At 42.8% G+C, this 20,955-nt stretch overlaps 1 protein-coding gene across 5 annotated transcripts in view; it reads left to right on the top strand.

Moving 5' to 3' along the window:
* Positions 1–20,955, top strand: part of arhgap17a (Rho GTPase activating protein 17a) — a 34,556-nt gene continuing 13,601 nt past the window's right edge. For 2 of the 5 annotated variants that reach the window (XM_073489133.1, XM_073489135.1), the window contains exons 1-10: positions 1–554; positions 10,808–10,847; positions 15,785–15,889; positions 16,099–16,131; positions 16,570–16,646; positions 17,339–17,450; positions 18,194–18,270; positions 18,842–18,959; positions 19,755–19,823; positions 20,022–20,103. In XM_073489133.1, coding sequence (XP_073345234.1) covers positions 502–554; positions 10,808–10,847; positions 15,785–15,889; positions 16,099–16,131; positions 16,570–16,646; positions 17,339–17,450; positions 18,194–18,270; positions 18,842–18,959; positions 19,755–19,823; positions 20,022–20,103 — 766 coding nt within the window. In that variant the 5' untranslated portion in view covers positions 1–501. The remainder of the gene's footprint in view (positions 555–10,807; positions 10,848–15,784; positions 15,890–16,098; positions 16,132–16,569; positions 16,647–17,338; positions 17,451–18,193; positions 18,271–18,841; positions 18,960–19,754; positions 19,824–20,021; positions 20,104–20,955) is intronic. The other 3 variants (XM_073489136.1, XM_073489134.1, XM_073489137.1) reach the window with 3 other exon arrangements.

Here is a 20,955-nt window from a genome sequence, read left to right on the forward strand (position 1 = left end):
CTCTCTGTGCTGGCAGTGAGCAGAGGTGAGCTGCTGCCGCCGCCGCCGCCGCTGCTGATCACTCGGCTCCCTGCTCCGCTCTGGGGAAGAAGAAAAAAACGGATTATCCAGCTCGGTAACGTTAGCTCGTCGGCTAACGGTCAACACAGCGACCGAGAAGAGCCATGAAAAGCCGCCGGAGCCGGTGAAAGTTAGCCACGGCTCACTTGGGGACTTTAATGTGCGGATACAAACCAAAAAGGAGGTTCGCGGATCATGCCGTCGTCCCCAACGGGAACTTTCCTCTAGAATTTCCACTTGGGAAAGGCTAGCTTAGGGGCTAGCGAGGCTACAAACTATTTTTAATTGGCTTTGGGCTCCATGGCTCTCGCTTGTTTTTCCCTGTCATAGCGACAGCCTGGGAAATTAAAAACTGGGGGAGAGGCCCTGTGAACTTCATGACAAACCAAAGCCCGGCTTTGAAGCGTTACTTCGGAAGGACGGACTGGCAAGGGAGCGAAAATGAAGAAGCAGTTCAATCGGATGAAACAGCTCGCCAATCAGACAGTTGGCAGGCAAGTACCGAAGTCAGCACTGTTCACTGAAGCTCATTAGCAGACTAGCAAACACACTTTTCCTTTTCCTCTCCCTCTCCCTGACGTGACTTCCAGAGCTTAACACAAAACCCTTCACCATACTTTTACTTTGCTTTACTTTCTAGCTGTTGCACAAGTAATCACACGAGCTGATAGAGAAAGTGATGGCAAGGAGGACTCTCTCAATGCTAATGGCACTGTGCATGTAAATACAAGCAGGATGGGGGGGGATTGCTTTCCTTTGGCGTGTGCAGGCTTCCACACTGCTGTCCTTCCCAAAACACTGACTCAGACAGCAGTGTTGGCACTGTCTGCAGGGGACATAAACAGCACAGAGGAGCTCAATGATGGTGCAATTTTCTTAGTCACTCTCCTTCAGTAGGGTCAGTCACTGTCTATCACTGGGAGGTCCCATTCTGTACAAAATAACAGAAGTGTTGGAAAACATAGTAAGGTATGTGGTAGGAATGTCCAGTATGGATATCTGAGATGTTCCCACTCTGCCAACAGATACCTATAGATTTTTGCAAGAGCCTTCTCAAACTGTAAATGTTTGAGGGTAAGGATTTTAGATGTCTTCTGTATGGGATTTGAGTTTGCTGTATGTGGTGTCAGCTACGAGGTCGCAAAAATGCTGGTTTCAGTTAAAAATATAATTGGGCTTACCCTGATTGTTTTCAGTTTTCAGTAGACCGCAACCGATTTTCGGTGCCACTGGGGAGTAAAAAAATTCTGGTATTGTAACAGATATTCTTGGTTACACATAACATGATCCCTCAAATGTGGTTTTCAAACACTTACTGTAGCCTACCTGTGTAATGCAGGCAGGTTATGTTGCAGTTTTACAAAAACCTTTGCCATCCATCAGTTCACTGAAACTGTAAGCTTCATTGGGAAGTTATCCTTTGTTAGCAACATTTAAGGCACATCAGTGCGACCAAAATCTTATCCTGGAGATGTGCACAATACATTGAAACAACCTAAAATTCCCTTAATTTGGCTGAACTAAATTTTTAATAGATTTTAGTAGAACCTTCTGAGTTTGAGATTTTATTTCATCACCAACAATGAGGGACATAAGATGCTCAAGCCTCCTCAGGTAGTCCACCAAGTGCTCGCTCGCTTTACATTTTACATAATTCCTCCGTCTGCGTAGCAGTCATTAAAGAATGTATTCACCTGATACCTCGCTGTTATCCATGTTGATAAGTTCCTCATCAGTAAATCAAATGTTTGGCATACTGTCACATTGCACCACTAACTTTGATCTTAACACTAACTGAAAATGGCTGTCACACACATGCACAAGGAGGTGGAGATGTGTCAACAGATTCTGTGTGGGCCTGACGAAGCCGACATCAGATCAGTTGATAACAGATACCAAATTCTAACAATGTATTGGTGCTTTACCAGCCAAGGTCCAGACATCTGCTGCCCAGGACATGTCTGCTCATACTTGCCCCTGTGCAGCTGAGTTCAGACGTCAACTGAGGGCAAAGAGATGAGAACGAGAATTGCAGCAGGACTGATACGCAGCAGTAGATGACAGACAGAAAGGTTTTACTTTCACTCTGCGCTGATATAATGGCACTAAGAGCATCCCCATTAGACGCCCAGCTTCAACCGCCAGACATCAATCGTAAAACACATTAAATAAATTAATGTGAGTAAGCTATGTATAAGTATCTGTCTGTGTCCACTCGCCCTGAATTAAAAACACACTGCAGTGTCTGAGCAGTTAAGTGAATGGATCCACTGTCTGAAAAAGAGTATATATCCGAACAATGACAGTGTGTTCTCCAGTGTTTAGGCTTGTTAACTGGGGCCGTTATGCTGTCGTGTGATGACACACAGTGTCCCTCTGTAACTGGATATATGAAGTAGCAGTGGCTTCAGCCTGGACAGAAGGGCGAGACGTGTCAGAGGATGTTTTCATCATGAGAGCTTTTGTTGTTGTTAGTGTCTGTATATGGGCGTCAACTGTGTTTGGCACCTCAGGCAGACAGCGGGTGCACCCTGTACTGGGCAGTAGCAGATGAAGCTACAGACATGAAAACAACAATGTGTCATTTTTAAAATGTCATCTAAAAATAATTAATTACCGAGACAAAGATAATCTTGCATCCCAAAATATTTAAAGGGAATACATAATGGATGACATGGTGCTGCTAGTAAAGAGTCGACCATCAGAAAGAAATAAGAGAGGCTTTGTAGAAAAATGAAGCTCTGTTCATTAAAGCAGGATGTGGCTCTTTATCCGAGGAATAAACATTTTTAGGAAACTACTTTGGTTCTCCGGTAACTTTTAATGAGCTTTAGTCTAGAGATGCACTGACTCACTTTTTTTTTCAGTTCTGATGCAATTCTGATACCTGAATATGAATATCTGCTGATACCAATGCTTTATTTGTATTTTAAGTAAATCCTGAACAATATATCAGTCAATACAGCACTTTTCTCAACGTAACTTGAGCAGCTCTATTTGGAAAGAATTACTCATTCTAGAGATGATTAGGGTGATTGTAGAGGTAGAGGAGTGCTGGCCCTGCTTTGCTGGATAAATTGATCAAGAGTTATTATGGTTCGCTGTGCCTCCATGTCTTTCTTGGCTCCCATTTATCTGTCCAAGGACCCTTAAATCGGACTAAATTATGTTTTATTAGATGGACGTCTCTTTAATCATGGAAAATGAGACCAGCGCATGTTTTGCTTTTGTATGAAGCAGTAAAAAGCTGTAGCATGATGTGTTTGAGTTAGTATATTTTACATTGATATATAGTGCAGCCTTCTCAGTTAGCCAGTATTACAGGCCGATTGGCTTATCACAGATAAATCGGTATCAGTGTATATGTTTTCTAATATGTGGCGATATGAAACCTTATTTTTTTAAAGAGATTATAATGCAGAAAAAGATAATTTGGGTCATTTATAATGATTAATTTCACAGCGAAGTTTACTGTTTCAGTGCACTCGTATCATTTAAAGTTGCAATATGTAAGAACTTTAGTTTAAACCATTAAAAAAGCTAAAATTATCAATAAAATGTTAAAAAAGAAATAACAGTTTTGACGTTGTGTCAAAGACAACTATGTATTTTGGTGCAGAGATATCTTTTGAAGTAAGCATGCTAACCAGCTAGCCACTAGCCACTTTTTCATCTCATGAGGTAATAGTCCAGTAGTAAACAACACCACCACTCCCTCGGTGCTCCAAGCTCCCAGTCCAGAGACACTATATGGCTAGCTTAGCTAACTAGCTAATGGCAGCTACAATTAAGAGCAGTTGTTGGTTACTCTGGTAATACGCTGCCCCCTATTTGTTTGGAGTATTAATTCAACAGGTCGCAGATTCTTACATATTGCACCTTTTTAAGACCATAAAGTTTATTGCTATATTGAAATATCCTGCCTCCATAAGATATCTTTGTGTTTGATAACCACATTTGAGAAATCATTGCAAAATATGTGCGTATATCATCTGATATATTGATATGGAGTTTTTTACCCCCCAATATCCCTATCGGCCTCAAAAGTCGAGTGTTAGTCAGGCTTAAGTTTCAAGACTAAAATACCTTCCATCCAAGGGAATGTTGAGTTAGCCAACTGTTGCTAGCTCACTCACTTGCAGACTGTCTCGTGGTACTTTATGGTGGGTCGTTACTCGTAGAATTCTGGGTGGTATTTTTGACATATTATAAATCGCATGATTAAATGACTTATTCAGAACAGTCGATTGGATGTCTGAAAATGAAAATGATCACAGGTAAGCAGACAAATCAGGGGGCATTGTTAATAGACTGATGAAAACAGGGTGATTGGCAGAGATGCACTACATAGTAATTGCCTTCTTGCCTTCTCTAGTGTTTATTTGATGGCAACACCATCAGCAGAGTCTACAAAGAGATGTTTCTGCCTATAGCCAAAACTCAAGACCAAGAGAACCAGGGCAGCTGGAATACTCATAATTTCCCCTGTGCAATAAATTAGAACGGGAGAGGGTGTAATGGAGAAAACAGACATTTGTGTGTGTGTGTGTGTGTGTGTGCAGTAGTTGGTTGCTCTTTGGTATGCACAAGCAGGGTTAATTGCACACTCACATACATGCCCTGTTGTTAAATGAGTGATATGTCAGCGTTTGGATTAGGGCAACGTAAGCATGCTCTGCTTTGTCCATTAAGTGTGTGCCTGCATCTGCAAAAATTAGGAGTGCAAAGGCCCTCTGCGCTGCCCCCTGGGTTCCTGTGATTGTGCAAAGGCAGAACACTGTGTCCAGCGAGCAGCCGCTCCGAGGAGGAAATCTCTCCTTCTTCTTCTGCAAACAGGAAACTGCCTCCCAGAGTCATGCTAGTGGCTTTCTAGAGAAGAGAAGAGAGAGCTGGGGAGATTGATGTGAAGAGAGAGGTTGAAACTGAGGCACGGGGAAAAAACAGCATGTGATTGATGTCAGGGAACATGGCAAGGAGTTTTAGCTCTTTGTGGAAGCTTATTTCAGTTGTTATCTTTTAACTCTCTGGCCCTATGTGCAGGTTTACTGCAGGTTAAAGTGGTCAGATAGTAGCACATTTAAAGGAGATAACATATGAATAGGGTGTATAACCACTATCTGCATGAAGATAAACTAACAATCATGCAGAATGAAGTCCGAATTTCGCACTGTGTAGGGGATGCTTAAGAGTTTACATTTACTCTGCTTTGCTTGTGATAAGGACGTCATGTCCTACTGTCCAGAAATCAGCCTTAGATAAGTTTTTGATTTGGCATTAGAGGAAGGAATTTGGCCTGGTACAATCAAGTGTCAACATTCGTCACTCTAATGGTTGGTTGCTAGACTGTCCTATTTGCATGCAGTTGAGTCATGGTTATGCAAATTCAGTTCCGGCAATTGGTTTATCGACTTGCCATATCCATCATGCAACACACAGCCAGATCTCAGAGCCTTCTCTCCATAGCAAATGAAAAGGATCTGACAACTTGACATCCATCAACAGATCCAGTTTGCACCTCTAAGGCCGTGTTCAGACCGGCTGGAGCTCTGCATGAAAAACCCAGCCCTCTCAGGCCACGTCCACACGTATGTGGGTATTTCTTAACGCAAAGCTTTTTCTATGCGTTACGGCCTTATGTCACTGAAAACGGAGCTTTTGGAAAATGGCGCCCAGGGTGAGGATATTCATAAACGCCGTTTTCAGGTTTCATGTCTGGACGGCCAGGAACTGAGAGATTTTTTGGAACAATGACGCAGACACACACGTTTATCTGTGTTTATAGCATCATTGGAAAAAACGCAAACTCGAAGTATGTGTTATGAAATCGGAGTATTTAAGTTTATACACTGACAGAATGGATGTTGTTTGACATTATATTTGGAAAGACACAAGTCCGTGTACGTGTAGACTAGGCCTTATTCATTTGATTTGCCTGTCTGTTGACTGAACCATGCTGCTGTGCCGTGAGACATCATCCTACACAGGGCCGATCACGTGCATGTTTCCTCGCTATTGCACGACAGCTAAACTAGTTGGAGCAGTGATAACTTTCCAAAGCTGTAAAGTCCTGGCTGTTTGTATTCCAAACTGTTGTGCAGTGTGTGGGTGTCTGATAAGCCTTTAAATGCATTAATCTGTTACTCAAACTGGACTTCCTGTATTGCTTTTCGTTGTCTCACTGGTAATTAACAGGCTCTGACCAATGCAGGCCCTTTAACCCAGGTCTGTTTTTGGTCTAAATCCCTGCTAAGGCTCAGTTCAGCAGGTGACACTGATTGATCGATAACATTATACAATCACTTTGCAGTAATTAATCAGAGCAGCATGTTGCAAAATGTTGCGACAATAAGCCACGCCTTTATTACTTCAGCTAACTTCCACCACATTAGTGTGATCACTGCATCACTTCAGTTTATCTGGGTTGGTAAGGTAGTTGTTTTGCCACACCAGAGTAGCACCAGTCAGTGAATCAGCACAGACATTAGCTTACAACCACTCAGAATCTCTTAACTACAGGTGCCTTACTCTGAAGCTCACTGGTCACCAAACTGGGGTTGACAAAATCCTAAATCATTCACTTATCACCCAATGCACTGTACTAAGAGTACTCAGAGTCCATATCTAACAACAACAATCTTCTAACTAGCACAGTGTTTTGTGCTCTAATATATAGATTTATTGTATTTGGAAGTCCTTAAGTCACTCGAGAGGGAGTCTTATTGAAAAGAAACTTTTCCCACAGGGATCAGCAAAAAGGTCACTGTTGAATTAACCAGGATGGGTGACTCTGGGCGTTTCCCCTGTGTTTAACCAGGCCAGTGCCTTGAGGACATAGAGGTGTGTCGGCCGGGATCCCTTTGTGGTGCTGCTACAAACAGACGCAAGCTATGAGGCCGGGCTGTTTGTTTACAGTCGAAGTAATTTTTGCTATCATCCAAATTATAAAAAACGTCACAGGACTGTGGCAAAAATGAGGATGTTTACTTCCATCCTGAGATATGATTTAAACTGTCCCAAAGTAAATGCTGACTGTTATTAGAAAATGTTTTTTCTACAACAAAACTAGTTTGATAACTAAAAGAATTGCAGGTATGGATCATCTTCTCAGTTCTACACTGACACCTTCGTCAGAGATTGTCATGGTTTCTTCCCAGCTGTATTTTTTTTAGGCGGGTAGAAGGTTTAACTTTTCCTTTCCTGGAACGATGAGACACCCTTAAAATAGAGCCCTGTTAATTATCAATGATTTGAGTCATATTTCAACCAAAATGATAAATATTCGCTGATTCAGGTGTCTCAAATGTAAGGATTTTTTTCTTTTTTTGTCTTCAGCGACAGTAAACTAAATATATATAGTCTGTCGGTTGGACACAGACAGCTAGTCTATGACATCATGGGGTGTCTGGGACATTCTGAAGGACTGTTCTCACTTTTTTCTCACATTTTAGCCGATAGACAAAATGATGAATCATGTTAGATCATTGGTGTATAAATATCTGCCAGGAAGGAAGCATCCTGCTCTGTCATGACCTTTGACACAACAATACACATTGGATAAAAATGGCTTTAATTCAGTGTTTACCTATGTTCTGCCCGCACTTGCCCGGGTCTAATGTTAGCGTAAGAGCTCACATAATCAGCCGCATTAGGGAAGTAGTATGGGCTGAGTCACTCAATTATTCTCCAGCTCCTTTCATCTGGGTCCAGTATCCATTACCTTATGCCTTAAGCTGCCAACTGTTGCAACCCTTAGAGGCGGACCCTCCCTGCGTTGAGTGGCCGGTAACAGCCGCTCTATTGTGCTTATGGCCGCCGTATTCACTTACTCCCCTCTCCACTCTGATAGTAGGTCGCCATGGTTACCATTCTGATGCAGCAGGCCACGGCTGTGCAGCGAGGATCTCTTGTTGTGAAGAAGTCACATGCAGTGCACAGTGACACACTTTTCCTCCAACGGCTGCTGCTTCACTGAGGCGCGATGGGGTCAGCTCTGTTCACTGTAGGTCAGCTGATGCCGGCAAAACAATTGTTGTTTTGTTTGTTGTTGTTTGCACTCTGTCCGGGCTGCGCTCAGCCTATTTTTGCTTCGGTGATGCAGCGCTTTTTGGGGTTGCTTTTACAAGAACTTTGAATATAAGTATCTTCACATGTGTTCTGATCTCTCAATTACAACCAGATTAGGGCAATGTTTGTGAGAGCCATGTAAACACCCTCATTAGGGTTTAAAATGAGTAATTTCAAGGTAATTTGTGTGCATATAAACATCCTGAATGATCAGTTTGTATAGGCCATGTATGATCCACAGGCGTGTATTCATGAAAGAACAAGTCTGCTTGATGAACACATTGTTATTGTAGATTTGGCCCTCGACAGGACCACATAAAGAGCTCTTCAGCATGTAGACTTCACCAGAACATGGATTCTATACTGTGGCTTTATAATCAGGCTCTGTATGTGTGTGGCTCTTTTCCCCCCTCAGCTAGTTGGAAGCCTTGTCTGTAGGTTTCTGTGGGTTATAGGTCCTCACTCTGCACGTGTGACCTCACCAGCTTGGCGACGGCTCTCCTCCAGCGAAATCTTTCCATTCATCTCCAGCCTCAAGATTTTTCTGGTTTTGGCACTTTTAGGAGTCTTAACCCTCCCACCCCCACCCCAAAACATCTCTGTATTTATATTTCTTTCCTTTAAACCCCCGAACTGTCGTCCCTTCTCTGTCAGTCTCTCTCTGTTTCTCCCCGCTCCCTGCCTCTGTGTTGTAATTGAAAGCAGCTGTGACGAGGTTACCATAGTTCATAGAGAGCAGATTTTGGAGGAGGGCCCAGGCTTCGTTTAGAGCTCCAGTTTCCCAAAATGCAAGCGACTGTCCGCAGGGCACTTCAGTGAGAAAGCTGAAAGTGTGCACATTAGTTGGGCACAACAGTACATGCACAGTCTTCATTCTGCACAACAGTAAAGCGACAGAAAATTTAACAATAGAGTCACGTGAGAGTGAGGTCTGCTCATTAGCTCCATTTCCAAAGTGGTATTATGCAATTCACATTGGATCAGTCAGACATCACTCTTCCAGCTTTACTGTGATTCAAGTTTACAGTAAGTTACAGTGTAGGGTTACATCCAAAGAATTGCTGCAGTACTTTTACATTAGCACTAAGTCGTGTGGTGGGAACTTTCTCTTTATGTGCAGACTCTAAGCGTTCACCACCACTTACAACACTTTAACATCGAACTAAAATTGACAGTGGTTAGCTGAGGTTTGTAGAGTGGACATTGTGCAACGGGGGTCATATTTGAAGAGTTTGTCTAATGGTCATGGATTCCCATAATAGTGTGCATTAGCAAACTGTAAAAAGTGCAATATGCAGGCAGGATGGGACAGGGCTAGCTGGTTAGCATGCTAACTTTAGTTGATATCTCTGCAACATGCAGTGCCCCATACACTTTAACCAGACTTGAAATAGCTTGTGAATTTCTCCATTTGCATCATTAAACACAATATTGCATTAAAGGTAGTTCATTTTCTGCCATTTTGCTAACTAAACTCACATTACATTATTGACAATAACAATACAGTACGTCACCCAAGGAAGAGCCTCCTGAAGTAATTCATCCAATCAGCATAGTCATGTTGGTTACATCATTCTGTTTGTATGCTTAAGTTGCAAGGATCTGCTGGTTAATGAGATTATGTCAAGTTTAGAAACAGAAGTAATAGGACATTAAATACTGCAATCTGAAGTCATAGATTGTGAACGCCTTCGAGATAAAGAATAGTCAAGATCGCCAACCCCAAACACAAATTGATGCCATTATATTGTTGAAAACTTGACCTCCTCTCAGGGTAAAAGATCACTGGTACTGGATCGGAATGGTAATTATATTAGCAGTTACCCTGAGTTGAAGTATCAGAATCCATATCAGTAGAGTAAAGGTCACATTAGTGCATCAATTATCTGACAAATAGGCAGATAAAAAACCTTTTTTCCTTCTTACCCACATGTGAAACATGTCATCCATCTGCATCTACAACACAGATAACACACAGCTCTTTTGCTACATGAGTCTGTCCTACAGTCGTCTCCAGTTACTGACCCCCTGACTGCTGTGTCGCCTTTCCCTCGCAGTAGCCACAGTAGCCCCATGTGAAGGTGTTGATAAGCAGTATGAGCCGAGCCTGTGTTTCCAAGCCTTCTCCCTTTAAGTGAATCTAATCTGTCTGACCTCTCCAAGTCCAACTATTAGTTTACTATTAATAGGCTCAAGCAGAGCAGGACTGTGCGGCTACCATGTGCACGACACTGTGAGCCCGGCTAGCTGTGGCTTAAGTAAATCAAAGCACGTTGAGCAGCGAGAACATGCCTCGTCATGTATCTTAACAGAATCTCTGCTTTAGTAATAGTTGTTATCAGATATTATCCAAGCTTGTCACAGTTGATGCAGCTGCAGCAGTGTCATCTGCGGTGAGACATGTTTTGCCTCCAGCCTGTTACTTGGCTGGTTGGGCCATGGCAACCAAGCAAAGAGAGCCACCCTCTCCTGAAACATTCCCACGAATCCCCAGATCAATAACATGACACTATTTTGGTGTTCAAGCTGAGCCTGAAAACCAGTCTGTCAGGAGCAATGTCATTTGTCTAGCTACCAGACATTGTCACAGTCACTGCACGGTGTGTTGAAGTCCAACTGTTTATGCTCTGCCGTTGTCTGTCAGTGCTAATCTGTGATCTCTGTTGTCTTTTCTCACCCACAGAGCGGAGAAAACAGAAGTCCTCAGCGATGACCTCCTGCAGGTAAATCATTAATCTGACTTTAGAGACTGACCAGCTCTTAACACTGGAATGGTCTGCATCTGTTAGGCAGCAGCTGCAGTCCCACGCACCAGTTTTTGTCCCTTCTGAATCAAATCAGTCGGTTTCACAAAGTATTTATTTCCTGGCGATATAGGCAAAACAAGCAGAAATCAGTTCTACACAAATATAACACAAAAAAATAAAATGTTAAAAAATATTTTTGGCTGTTTTTAAAAGCCAGAATTTTGACTTGGTGTAGTTTATAGTGTGCCACTCTTTGTTACACATTAATGCATTTTTTTCTTTAGTAATAATCTTAATCGAATGCTATAAAAACTAGAGACCATCTTGCCATGGGGTCACAACCAGCCACCAAAATGTTCGTGTTCAGATCCATGAGTACTTAGTAGTGATCACTCCTTTATTACATTAGTACTTAGCAGTGATAACTATAGTATTACATGAGTACTCAGTAGTGATTTCTAAATTGTTACACGAGTACTCTGTAGTGATTTCTACATTATTACATGAGTAATCAGTAGTCATGGGTTGGACCGTGCCCATTTTCAATATCAACCTTTATTTTGATCTCAACTACACAACTGTAAAATTTCCTGATTGTATCTTACACAGTTGAGGTGCTATTGTGTTGACAAAAATCAGCCTGGGCTACAACAGGTGGCTCCAGGACCACAGTTTACAATGATGACGCACACAGACTGACAAAGTGAAAAACATTAGTAGCCGACGCTGATCGGCTGGTAATTAATATAAATTTAGTACTCCTACTGATTCATTTAACAATTATTGAACCCATATTTGTCTTTGTCCAGTTAGCTTTCTTCTCTCCCAGAGAACTCATCTGCTGCACATCTGCACTGACTTGTCTTAATATTACAGTCTGACCGGGGCAGTACTGGACGCAAAACAAACACTAAAGCAGTGACTGCTTCTCACAACACACATGCTAAATTTAGTTTAAATAGAGTCTGATTAAAGCTTAAAGAGCAGCTGGACCATGTGCTGACTAGACCCATAAGTATGCATGTTTTCATACCAACCATACAGCAGCTGACATCACTGATTAGATCCTGCTCTCTGGTTGACGATTGCCTTTAACCTTCAAACCTTCAAACTCTTGGGACTGTTGCTGACACATGGCCAAGAAGCACATCTGTAGTAACAAGAAGGGCTGCGGATGTGTCTACCACGTATGAGTGACATACATCTACAGTATATAGCTCTGTGTGTGCGTGGGAAAGCTGCTGGTGCAGGTGGGGTCGGGACAAAATCCTGGCTGCTCAGCAAAGACATTCCTGAGATGAAGATCATCTTTGTGTTTGAATGGGAGGCGTCATAAACAAACTCAGCTGGCTTTGCATTACTGCTTGAGAACACCCGAAGGAACAATGTCTGACACCCTTTAATCTTTTCTATTCTTATTAATATTATTCACCCCACCCTCTTTAATGGCCGCTGCATAAACAAGAGCAGCACATTGGTCTCTCTGAGGTGATACAGGCCTTCATACAAATTGTATTTGAGTGACAGCTAGAACATCAGAGTTAGAGCCAGCATGAGTTGCTGTAATGCAAGTGGACAAGCTAACAGTGGTGACTAAGCACTTAGGATACTTTTCACCGAAGAGAGGACGTTATAGTTCCAAGTCTGACAATCGAATTTCACTGTGCCTCAGACACACAGTTGTTCTGCCTTTTCTCTGGAAATCAGCTGTTGAGACTCTGTGGGCTTTGTCTCTCACTTCATAGGAACAAAGCTGTCTGATAAAAGGGTAAAGGGAGGACAGTTTGAAATCGCTGTGTCGCTCCTCAATTCAACAGAAATTCTCAGTTTATTCTTTGGTGAATAGAAAAGCCATCCTTTGATATTTGTGCAGTTTTGCTGTGTGAGCTGTGCTCTTTTCTTGGCTTCCCACTACAGATGGGAATTTTCTTCATCATTTCCCTGAATGGTCTTCCAGGGAAGTGATAGTGATCAATTTACTGTGAAATGTTCATTTAATCACTTACATCTACATCTGTTCAAGTGAACAATAGAAGCGACATCTGAGATTCGCTTTGTCTGAGTTTTAACTTTGCTTAGCTCATCGTGCACATCGGCTGCACCCAGTCAACTCTGTGTGGTCACCCAGTGGGTCCCTTCATTTGATCCCATTTACATCCCAGGTGCGAGTCCTCGGCATTTGGCTTATTCTTAGCCTCTTCATCTCAAGCCCTTTTTTGAATACGTTCCTCCAGGGTGCGAAAGAGCCACCCGGCATTCTTGTTCCAGCTGTCCATTCCTTGCTGCTCCCTTACATATCATATCAGCTCACCCACAGGGGGCATACCCACCAGAAATACACCAGAAATACCAGGGTGCCTGCTCGCACACACCCTTGTAGTTGCATGTTTATTCATTCCTTCAACCTTTATTAAAAAGATGATTTTCAATGATGTTGAGAGTACACTTAAAGATATAATATGTAACAATTCTTCTTAAAAATGTTTACAAACGACAACATGTATTTTGTTGAGTTATGTCCTTTCTCACAATGTCCACAAAGCCCACAAATGCAACTAAACATAACTTGAATGAAACTAAAACATTCTGCTTTAGTAATAGTTTAATGGTGTTCACCGCCAGAGAAGTGTTTTTTACAGCAGGAGCATTTGTGTGATTCATGTTTAATCAGGGGCGTGTTTATTCACCCAACAGCCAGAGTACTTTACTGTACATTAGCCTTAAGCCACCAAGCAAAAACATGTGGAGGATGTCTGTATCTGTGCCTTTGCATTCAGGCAAATTACTGATCTCAGCACTCATGTGTGTAACAAAGAAACTAAAAGCAGCTTTCCCAAGTTTTGCTTTTGCATTTGGGACCTTGAGCATTCAGTCACTTAAATGAGTCAAACATTGACTAAGGGGCCAAGTGATGCATGATGCCATTGTACGTAGGCTTTAAGAGTTTTGTAAATAAATAGAAACCAATGTCTGTTGTGTCTTACTGTTAGCCAATCCACCCTTTTAAAACAAGATGCAGTGGTTTCACAACTGAAACAGAGCTGTCACCAGTCATGAGTAATGTAAAAAAAAGGTAGCAACCAGCTGTTTTGAACACTTCTGCCATATATCCCAAATACAAACAAAGACTAATTTGTCTGCCATCAGTGGCTCACTGCATAACTCCACCATTAATGCATCATGTTATTTTTGTTCATTCTAGACTTGTCCAGACATGTTCACGCCCTTTCACTTGGGAACCAATAAACAAATACAGACAGAAATACAGACACCCTCTGTCTTTTCCCCCCGTCTGTCCCTCTCAGTATTGGGATTCCCTGCTCGGTGATGCGTCATGGGATTGACCATGTGTTGACGTCATCACATTGCAGGAGGAAACACACACCCTGCCGCCTGCCTTTTGCCCTAGGTTCTCCCACTCCTCCGCATGTTTTATTTTTTGATTGTATGGTGGTGTGTGTCCAAGCCCAGTCTGTGACAATGAAAGGAAGAAGAATACTCCCGGTGCCATGTAACCCAAACATTTCCAGTACACCCACACAGGAACATTGTCCCTCTCGGAGCACCAGGGAGGGGAATCCCCTGCTCGTTTTGTGCCAGGTACTAACAGGGCTGAGACTACGCAGCGTTCCCAAGCCTTTAGCCTATGGAAGCAGAGTGTTTCTCTGTGTGTATACATGTGTGAGTGTGCGTTTGGTGAAGTTTGTATTTGAGCCAGCTGTTTTGGGAATGCCGGGGCCACCACAGGTCGGGAATGACGTAAGAGCGCGAGAACAGAGGGAGGGAAAGGAGGAGGGGGGGTGTACAGAGGCGGATATCTGCTGTGGAATTCCTGAGATCCGACTCCGTTCTGTTTTTGGAACACAATTGTTTGGTATTTGGTTGATCCTCCCTTTGCATTTGTCTCCCTCCGTTTCTGCTCGTTTTGCCCTCTAGACCTCAGTGTTCCCATTTATATTTGGAGCACTGTTTGTCCCGACTCTTGAGGACATGTTTGTCCCTTGAGAGGCTCCCGCTGTCTCTCATCAGTTGGGTTTTTTTATGTCAAAAAACAGAAGACACACCTGTTCTGTTTGGAAATGATGCATGCAATCTGCTTTTGACTTTCTCACAAGAGCTGCCAACATAAACCAGTTCTTCACATTGCCACACTTTATAAAGTAGAGTCAAACAGTAACTTGCAATCATCAGTTCTATTCATGGGGTGACACAGCCAGCCTAATGTTGACACTGACTGTCGCAGTCAGACACCTGGCTTGACAAGGACAGTGAATAGTCATCCTGCAGAGCTTCAGTTGGCCTCTGTCCTTAAGCCAGAATAGCCGTGACTCCCATCAATGCCAGTATTATATGTTGACAGGCTAAAAGCACAGAGTGGATCTGTGTAGTTAGGCAAGCAGACAGGAGAAAGCCTGTGTAATCAAAAAGACCTTTTTTAAAGAAACCTCTCGGCCTCGGTCGCAGCCCAGCGGCCGTTGCTATAGAGACACTTCCGATGAGTCATGTGTTTCACAGATAACATTCCAGCGTTGTTCCGCGGGGACAAGCCTTATCCATCATGCATGACCTTTGACCTCTGACTCCCTCAAGGCAGCTACAAATTAAATCTGTGCATGGAGCTGGACCTCATCAGCCATCGACAGCACAGAAACTGTCAGGTTGGTTTATGGAGACGATGTTGGTGTCGATGAGATTAAGCTAAAAACGTGGCAGGCTGTAGTCCAGTCCCAGTACTTTCGGTTTATTACAATGAAGCTTGTGTTATGGTTTAATTTTAAAGAACACAAATCTTTACAATGAAACTTTTAAATATGAAATTGTCATCTAACCTGCAGCTTTTTACATGTTGCACCTGGCTGTGGGGAAGATATTTGCTAAACATCTGTTCTTCCTTTTTTTTGTCCTATGCACAGATTGAACGGCGCATGGAGTTGGTGCGTGTGGTGTCCCACAACACACACAAGAGGATGGTGTCATGTCTACAGGGACACATCGGGGCAGATGCAGAGAAGAGACATGTGAGACATCAAAGCCTTTGTCATAGCTCCAGTTGACCTTTTAAAACAAACTAACCAGATCAACTGTTCCAGGATGTGTAAAAAGTTAATTTTCGCCTCCCACACAAATTTTGAGTTGTCACTGTTTTCAAAGTGTCCACAGTAGGCCTTCAGTCGATGATTTGTTTTTTGTGTTTTCTACCCCACACCACCCAAAAAATGCACTACAGTCCGTACCACGCCTCTATACAGGAAATGGTCAGGTAAAAACACTGATTATTATTCCTCCACCTCTCTGGTTCTCGGCACCACTTGCTCCATTTCCCATTCAGACATCTGTCATCTTTATTCACCGTGCATGAACCTCTTGCCTTTGGGATTCTCTGGTAAAAACAGGATGTTGAACACTCATAAATGTTTTACACTATTGTGTAACTTTGAAATTGATAGACGTCTGACTTCCCTTGTTTGCATCTTTAATCCCATTTAATGTCTGTATTTTCCTCCTGTGCTCAGAAAGCTCTCTTCCTATTTCCTGGTTGTGAATTTACTGTTCAATGGAAAGTCCTTGGTGAATTTTCCATTGGCTTGAACATCAAATACTGAAACTGCTGTATGGAAATGGCTGCTTTTTGTGCATGTCTTTATGCATATGTCTAATCATTGTGTGCATCTGTTTTTCTTCTACACACACACAACAGAAAAAGCTTCCTCTGACTTCACTATCCCAGGCGATGGTGGAAGGTGGAAACCAGCTGGGAGAAGACTCCTTGATAGGGTGAGTTTGTGATTGATTGACGGGCCGGATAACCAATCGCTCCTCCTTGGCAACTGTTGTTAATGGAGCAGATGCACCCCAGGGAGTGTGAAATATGAGGCCACGCATTTAGGGCAAGCAATCTGCCCAGTTTGGTTTTCTGTAGACGGGACTTTCAGCAGTTCCCTTTCCATGAGATTCAGATCACCCATTGTGACCGAGAGCAACACGCAAAACGGGAGCAGACAGATCAGAGTTGAGGATCTAGAAAGTGAATGTCTCCAAATGTATGCAGCAGCGAGCGTGTCTGTCTGGAAGTAATGAGGAAGGGAAAGTACGCCAGTTGGTCTGCTAGTAAATGTGATGCATTCATGTAAACAGTCAGCTTAGACTGTGTTGTTCTTCATTTCAAAGCTTTCATTGGCCCAAAACCCAGATTCATGTAGACGAACTTGCACTAGGTCACTGTGTGCGCCTGGCTTTGGGCAGCTAGAAATGATGATGTTACAATAACCTGGTTTTGTTTTCCGTTATTGACTGGGAACAGAGGAAAAGCTGCTGTCCCAGATTGTCATCCCTCTGTGTTTTTATATTTTGTCAGGAAGACCTCATGTCGTCAATAGTGCTGGCATGATAATGAGACATGACTAGACAGACTTATGTTGAGGTTTTAACACCCTTCCCTCTCGTTGCGCCGATGCGTGTGTTCACAGGAAGATGATGGAAGTGTGCGGCGATGCAGAGAACCGCCTGGCATCAGAGCTGATGCTACATGAGCTGCAGATAGAGAAGGATGTTCTGGATCCCCTCAGCCAGCTAGCAGAGGTAAGAACCCTCACAGCAACTAAACACAAGTTAAATATTTAAAACACTTTCTCAGCTCTTTGCTTGTTTTTGAGTGCAGTCACACCCCTACTATTTGCTTTCTTTGGTCTAATAATAGTGGAATAGATTATTTAATAGGATTTTTGTTGTTTGGGCTGACACTGTATGGGTGCAAATGGAGTAGAGCTTTTAACAGAGGTTGAATGGACTCGAAAAGTATGTTCCACATCGACCTGTTTTGGTAATGTGATCCTGTGAGGTTGGATAAGTCAAAACAAACTGATGCCAATCCTGGTAACACTGGCTAAGCATGAGGCCTTTTCTCTTTGTCATGACAGACTGTGGGTTTGCCACCTGTTCATTTTGTTATACTAAGTTTTCCAAACACAAGTAACTTTCGACTATCAGACATCTGTAACTTTGTACCTGTAAACACAACATCCAAAATTATATTGAGTTGTTTTCATGTACAAGGTTGTACCTTGCACTTCTGGGCCGACACCTCCATTTACAGGCTTCTAACTGTGATTCTTCTGCAACGTTATTGTTAACACCAGTTCAAAAAAAAGAGTAAATGCTCCAACACTTTGAATCAACCATTCCATACCTGCAAACAGTCAGTGGTATTTCTATTATTTTCTTGTTTCAAAGAAAAGTTCAGTGGAAAAATCTTCCTCCAGGAAGAACAATCAGAACAATCGTCTCATTCAACTTGTGTGTGTTGTGGATCTGTTTTTTTGTAGGTGGACATTCCCAACATCCTGAAGCAGAGAAAACAGCTGGCCAAATTGGTGCTGGACTATGATTCTGCCAGAGCAAGGTTTATCTCCGCCTACAGCTGACTGTTTTTTTATAAAGTTATATTTACTAAATTTTAATTATTTGTCAGTATATGCATCCAGACCATACTTTAGGACTTGTACATGTCTTGCAAGCTTAGAAAATGCTTGATTTTCAGCATAATCTGGTGTTTCATCTACAGTTACTCATGTAAACCAAACATCTTTTTATATTTGAAATGAAACCATCTGTTGTCATCTATTTGTTGCCTCCTGGTGACGAAATTGGCACGAGTTAAATAATCATGATCAAAACATACAATCAAATTATTCACAATTGCATTTATAGTAATGAAGATGCTCCAAGATGCTCCAAGAGTCTTTTGAGGTTCTCAAGAAACTATCGGTTTAGTTACCTTAAAACAATTTGAAGTTATCTCTTAAAACTGTATGAACCCTGACTCTTAAACAGTGTAATAATCTTAAAAAACTTTAATCAAAGCCAACCCACTCCTGACTGTCCATATTAGGCCTGGATTATTTCTATATCTATGAGTTTGTCTCTTCCCATTTTTCCAATTTTCCATTTTTCCCTCGTCTCCCCAAACTCAGATGGTTGCAGGCAACCAAGTCAATAATCTCAGGAACAAACACTCAGGCACTGACGGCCAAGGCTGACCTACTCAAGGAGGAGATGGATGAGGCCATGAACAAAGTGGAGCTTTGCAAGGTAACCAGCATGAATGTAGAAGACTCAGGTGTCTTGAAATGGAAAATATTATGGTCTTATTTATCAAAGTCATAGCAGGGAATACCACCAGTTATGCACAGTCGGGGTCATGAAAAGAACCTTTGCTAGGTGGTTTGGAAAACTGGCTTGATGTCATTATATGCAGATGACAAGCTTTTAATAAATGAAGGCAATGTAGTATGTGGTTTATTTTCCAGCCCTGCTTCTTACACTAGTGTCTTAGATCCTGAGTGAATGTGTAGGCCAGCGGTCATTTATGGCCTTATGAGTTAACGAAACTCGAAGTAGTCAACAACTGGACTTCCCGAGACCCTCGGGCCCCCTGACCCAGTTTGCTGACACACACAAATGACTGAAAGTGCCCCGTCAGCTCAGCGTGTGTGTTTGCATCTCCTGAATTGAATCACTGGTGAGTTTCAGAGCTTAGCGGCCGCCTGATGTGTCAGGTTTTCTGTCCAGGAAGCACAGGGCCTTGTGTTTCCCCTTCACAAGTTCTCCCTCCCAGCCTCACTGAGTACTGCCAACAGCGGGAGGATTTATGACTCACACTGAGCACGGAGCAGAGGCTTAGCTGACTGCTGACGTCTGTCATTGTGCCACCTGAAATCCACATTCGTTTGATGGATGAGATGGAAGATGTTTGTTAAATTACTAAGAGTTTAGAGCAGCAAAGTGACCCTTCTTGTTCTTACTGTAAAGTCTCATTGTGAAGATCATGCTTATCATCTCTCAGTGCTAAATCTAACAGTCTAAATTCCTGTCTTTATCACGCAGGATCAACTGGCTGCAGACATGTACAGCTTTTTCTCAAAAGAAGGGGACTATGCCCGCTACTTTGTAACAGTGAGTACAGCATGTCAACAAGCCGAACATGTGTTTCTGTGGGAATATTCACAGCTGCACAGGAACTGGGGAACATAGACTTGGCCAGCCATTTTATTTACTTTGCTGTCATGTCTTTTACTGCTCGTCTGATTCGACTCTCCACCCCCCCCACCCCCCATCTATTCCTCTCTGTGGTTTCTTTTTTTGTTTCTGTAGCTCTTAGAAGCTCAAGCTGATTACCACAGAAAGTCTCTCACTGTTCTGGAGAATGTCTTGCCAACCATCCAGGCACAGCAAGGTAATAATACATTCATGCACACGCAAAACACTGCAGCGCTGTTGAAAGAAGTTACATACAAGACGGCTCTGTGTGGCGCATGATATAGGACCTCTTGACATGTTTCCTGGAGAACGCACGTGTGCCTTTTCCCCTGTTTTTCTCTGGTTCCTGTGTTGTTTGGTGTCCCTTTAAACAACCCTTTTCCTGTTGCACACTGGGGACGCTTGTGCCCAAAGGTGTTGCTAGGACGAGAAACAGTTTCTCATTCACTTTTCCAACCGGCTTGAGAAATGAAACCAGCTACTGTACCTTTCAATTATATCACTCTACTGTGTTTTTCTACCAGAAGTTGTTCCAGTTGCGGTAATAGTTAAAGGCCACAACTGAGGCCCAGATATTAAAGAATAGTCTTTTGTTTTCACCGCTCTGCCCTCCAGAAGTAATCAAATTTTCCGTTTTGCAAACATGTCTCCTCCCTAAGCTCCTTCACTAGGTTTTTTGTCTTTTTCTCACTCATGTGTACCGTGTCTTATTCAAGGACTTTGTTTTTTTTCTCTGTGCTGAACACATGTGGTCCAAACCAGACGAGCCTGGTCTACCAGCATGTGGCGATGACTCACGAGCTCCACACACACACACACACACACCCCTGGTCACATCACACCCACCTGGGTTTTTTGCGAGCTCTTCCCCCCTCCTCGCTCCTCTGCCTCCATGTTCACTTGCACATTATTAGCTCACACACACACATGCACAGATAAACACAGAGCGACGGCTGGCTCGGAGCATGTGGTTATTATTTGACGGCACCCTGTAAGGGGAGCGAGGACTGGTTTGGGAACTGGCCCCAGGGAGAGCTGTTGACCCAGA

The sequence above is a fragment of the Pagrus major genome, chromosome 20, assembly GCF_040436345.1.
Source record: "Pagrus major chromosome 20, Pma_NU_1.0".
NCBI classification, from domain to species: domain Eukaryota; kingdom Metazoa; phylum Chordata; class Actinopteri; order Spariformes; family Sparidae; genus Pagrus; species Pagrus major.